The sequence below is a fragment of the Panicum virgatum genome, chromosome 8K (genome assembly GCF_016808335.1).
Source record: "Panicum virgatum strain AP13 chromosome 8K, P.virgatum_v5, whole genome shotgun sequence".
NCBI classification, from domain to species: domain Eukaryota; kingdom Viridiplantae; phylum Streptophyta; class Magnoliopsida; order Poales; family Poaceae; genus Panicum; species Panicum virgatum.
The window spans coordinates 38,320,442-38,324,707 of NC_053143.1; the positions used below are offsets into that span (position 1 = coordinate 38,320,442).

At 47.4% G+C, this 4,266-nt stretch overlaps 1 protein-coding gene across 1 annotated transcript; it reads right to left on the minus strand.

Moving 5' to 3' along the window:
• Positions 1–2,524: 2,524 nt before the first annotated feature.
• LOC120646300 (bisdemethoxycurcumin synthase-like) lies at positions 2,525–4,039 on the minus strand. The gene is made up of 2 exons (XM_039922932.1): positions 3,789–4,039; positions 2,525–3,662 (listed from the first exon to the last, which is right to left on the minus strand). The coding sequence occupies exons 1-2, from the start codon at positions 3,955–3,957 to the stop codon at positions 2,665–2,667; spliced, it is 1,167 nt and encodes a 388-aa protein (XP_039778866.1). The 5' UTR covers positions 3,958–4,039; the 3' UTR covers positions 2,525–2,664.
• Between the last annotated feature and the right edge of the window lie 227 nt (positions 4,040–4,266).

Sequence of the window (4,266 nt, forward strand, 5' to 3'; positions counted from 1 at the left end):
TCCCCCCATATTTGCCCAAGACCTGATGGAATCTGCTCTGGTGTCTAATGTGCTCGCGTGTCTTGTTGCAGGCCCCGAAGAAGGAAAGGCCCTGCACTGTTAAACTGATATTCTACAGATTAGCTTGAGGTTTGCTGAAAGTACAATCAGTGCAATATCTATAACTTGGGTTGCTTGCTGGCTTAGCTCTATTCTGCAGCAAGTTAAACTTGTCTCTGTTCAACTTTCTCTGAATTGTTTGATTTGGTTAGGTCAGTTATGGTTATCTATATTGCTGTTCAGAACCTGTGTTCTTGCTCCTGTTGGAATAATTGCATTATAAATCTGGACTGAGAGTAATCATTTCGTAAATTTACATTGCATATATGTGTATGGATGTACTGTGGATGTAATTGGATGTAACTGTGTATGGATGTAATAAAAGAATAGAAGAAATTTTGATTTTTTTTGTTTTTTAATTCCACATAGGTAACGGACATTACCATAATGCCCGTTATCTATAACTGTTATTGGTAACGGGTGTAGTGATGTCCGTTACTGATATTCTGTTATTGGTAACAGGTATAATTGATGCCCGTTACCAATAATCTGCTATAGGTAACGGGCATTGACTTAATGCCCGTTACAAATGACTGTTATTGGTAACGGGCAAATACCCATTACCGATGATGGGTCATTAGTAACACGATAACGGTAACGGGTGCTATGCCCGTTACCAAAGGGCCATCCGTGCCCGTTACAAATTTGAGGTTCTCACGTAGTGACTCCGTCTATTTTTTATTTTGAACTAATATCCAAATTTTGAATTATAAATACCCATGAAAAGTGGATGGATGTATAAAAACAGCAAGTATATCTCAGAAAAGTATTGCCATGTCGCCCGCCTAAAATAGGGCAGCCACAACTATTACTTGCTTTCTTTTCTTGTCGACTTCTCTTTCAACAAAGGATAAGATGCTTAGATCCCATGTAAGTGCATGTTAACAGAATGTGGAGTTATAGAAAAACATGTGTGTACACTACCTCATCAAGTCATCACCCATTACTTCGTCGCTCTGGTTCAAAGGAAAAGGAATAGCATTGACGGAACATCACAGTGATATGATACATTTGATAAACTCAAGTGCCCAATCTTGATTGTCCTAATTCTACCATGTTTTGATACGATAGACTTATTTGATCACCTTGTGTGCTTCATTTTCTATATAGACTGTTTTTTTTATCAAAATGGTCATTTAGACGATGGTTCATTAGTTGCCAACTCCCTATACTTAATATAATTTGGACAGAAACATCTAGGAGAGAAGACGTCCATGAATTATAAGAACACCATGGTGAATATGAATAAGTCTTCGACTGAACGCCTTTACCAATACCACATAATGTGATTTCTGTGGCGTCTAAGAATATAGGTACGAGGCATGTCTTAAGTTTACACCACAATGGTAACCTATTCTTATCATTGGAGATCCCATGACTAAGATAATATGAAGAATAAGTTGATTGATGTAACCAAGGAGTACACTATTATACCGAATGTATACATGTTCAAATGACAAGTACTCTTTACTGTATGGCAGGTTGACATAAAGCCTTAATGTTTTTTGTTGTATAAGATATTAGCCAACAGGATATCTTGAAGGAGAACACACCTACTTGAGCCTAATCGTAGGTCACAATTAGTGAGAATTGGGCATTCTCATAAAGGTTCATGACAAGATATGGAAGCAGACCGATAATGCTCCGGATAGGCAAGATTTGTATTGGCAGCCTAAGTATCAGTTGAACTTTGCCCACGTATGTCTAAGAATTCAAGGCATAGTCCATTCTTTAGTCGTGGAAAGATAAATCTTGTTAGTCTAGGTATTAGTTCAAACCCGTATGGGACTCTTACCAAAAGACTCATATTTAAACGATGCTACAACACAGTGATCCTTTCTCCTTCATTCTTATTTTGGAATTAGTGGGGGATTGTTAGAATTTGGCTCATTTATGGCCCATTCAGGAAAATTCCAAAGCAACATGTGGCTGGTTGATTTGGTCCCATATTGCTAGTGCAAGCAAGTGGACACCAACTTAAATACTAGAGCACATTCCATAAGTTCAATGCATCAGCCAAGAGATGGAGTGTGTAAGTATTTGCTAAACACACACACACCCATGCATATCCGCGAATTTTTTCACGTGATATTTAAGTGACTTGTTACTTGGGACTTATGGTCGCTCGGCTGCAATTCAGCACATATTTTGCCAATCCAATTAATTGTCATGTTCATCCCCACGAGAGGTGGCAATAAAGTTTCTGGGCAGCGCATCTGCGTGACCGCTCGAAGCTGTTCGTCTTCCTCTGCCCTGCCTCATCTTCAATCACCACATCATTGAATCGTCACTACCGCAACTCACTAGTAACAACAACCCAACTGTGAGTCCATGTCGCATCTAGTTTTAGTTGTGTTCTTCTACCAGCTACTAGCACTAACTTGAATCTTGTATATATTTAATTGTTTATGAAATATGCCTGAAATTAAAATCTGGTAATAGAATGATTCGCATACTTCCAACATAGAGAGGTACATTTTTTATTTTGAGCTCTGGGTGGCCAGGGGTGATGCCCCTTTCCCCGGTTACACAAGAATGTTTATTTAGCTGCGATGCGATGACGAATTATTTCTCGTCCCGGCTGGCAGCGGCCTGCAGCACCATCGTCTCGACGGTGAGTCCCGGTCCGAGCGCGAGCATGACGCCCCATTCGCAGGCCACGTCTCGGCGTCGGCGGCGCACCTCGTCGAGAACAAAGATGATCGTCGCGCCGAGCATGTTGCCGTACTCGCCGAGCACATGCCGGCTGGCTGCCAGCTTCTCCGGCTCCAGCCCAAGAGCGGCCTCGTAGCTGTCCAAGATCGCGCGGCCGCCGGGGTGCATCGCCCAGAAGAGGCTGTTCCAGCCGCCTCCGCCACCGGCGCCGAGGCCCAGCGGCGCCACCGCGTCCGCCAGGCACTCCTCGATGCCGCTGCGGACCAGAGCCGGAAGCTCAGCGGACAAGTTGTAGCCAAGGCCTCTCTCGCCGAGACGCACCCACACGGCGGGCTCCGTCCCCGGCAACGTCGCCTGCGAGGACGACACCATGCGGAAGATGGGGCGCTCGACGGCGGCCACCGGGCCGGCTCCGACGATCACAGCGCCGGCGCCGTCGCCGAACAGGGAGTTGACGACTAGGCCCTCGGGGTTAGCCTCGTCGGGGGCGCCGAAGCCGATGACGACGGCTTCGGCGCAGACCACCAGCACCCGCGCCCGGTCGTCGTTCTCGGCGAGGTCCTTGGCGAGGGGGAACGCGGCGGCGCCGACGGAGCAGCCGTGGAGGTAGAGCGTAGTGCGCTGCACGGTGGGGCGGAGGCCGAGGAGCGCCGCCAGGCGGACGTCCGGGCCCGGCAGGCCGGCGCTGGAGTTTGTGCTGAAGACGAGGTGCGTGATGTCGGTGGCCGCACGGCCCCACTCCGCGATCGCCTTCTCCGCCGCGGCGGCGGCGAGCTCCGGCAGGGCGTTCGCGGTGATGCGCAGCCGTGCGCTGAGGGACGCAAGGGCACGGTCCAGGAGCTCCGGGTGGCAGCCGATCATCTCCTCTGTATGGTGGAAATGACGCTTCCGGATGCCTGATTTCTCACCTGGACATACAAACAAAGATCGAAGGGATTGCTGATGATGATCCAGAAAAAGTTTTGACGATGCATGTTATCAAATCAAATCAAATGGCTGAACTGAATATATAAGTTTGGATGAATTGTTGTTACATATTCTCTTCATCTTGGCCTTGAGCATTGGGTGGTGCTCGCTCCTGGTGACCCGGAAGTACCAGTCGGGGAACTCGTCTTGGAGGATGCAGTTCGCCGGGTTGGCTGTGCCGATGGCCAGCACGGCGGCGCGCTGGTTCTGCTCGAGGAGAGCTGCGGCGGCGCCCATGGTCGCTGGCCGGTGACAAGAAACTGGGCTCCGATCGGCAGTAGAGCGTGTATAAGATCGACAAGTCCTTGGAGATATATATAATGTACTAGAAATTCAGTGCGCTAGGCAGATTGGTAGTTGAGGGGCGAATTGCCAACAGCCATGACCATGAGCCCATGACTCGTACGAGCTGCTAGAAAGCAAGTTATAGTATGTTAATTTGAGCAAGTTTTAGATTACATAACTGCGAGGTTGAGACAAAGTTCATTGTTGTTGTGGAGAATGTGTTGGTATGAAAATCATGGATGTGATTCGAAAAAGAAAAAT

What these genes read in the sequence shown, in the direction of transcription:
- LOC120646300 (XM_039922932.1), bottom strand. Translation starts at nt 3,957, where the DNA reads ATGGGCGCCGCCGCAGCTCTCCTCGAGCAGAACCAGCGCGCCGCCGTG. An exon ending in GGCCAAGATGAAGAGAATAT is followed by an intron (nt 3,663 to 3,788) that starts GTAACAACAATT and finishes TTGTATGTCCAG; the next exon opens with GTGAGAAATCAGGCATCCGG.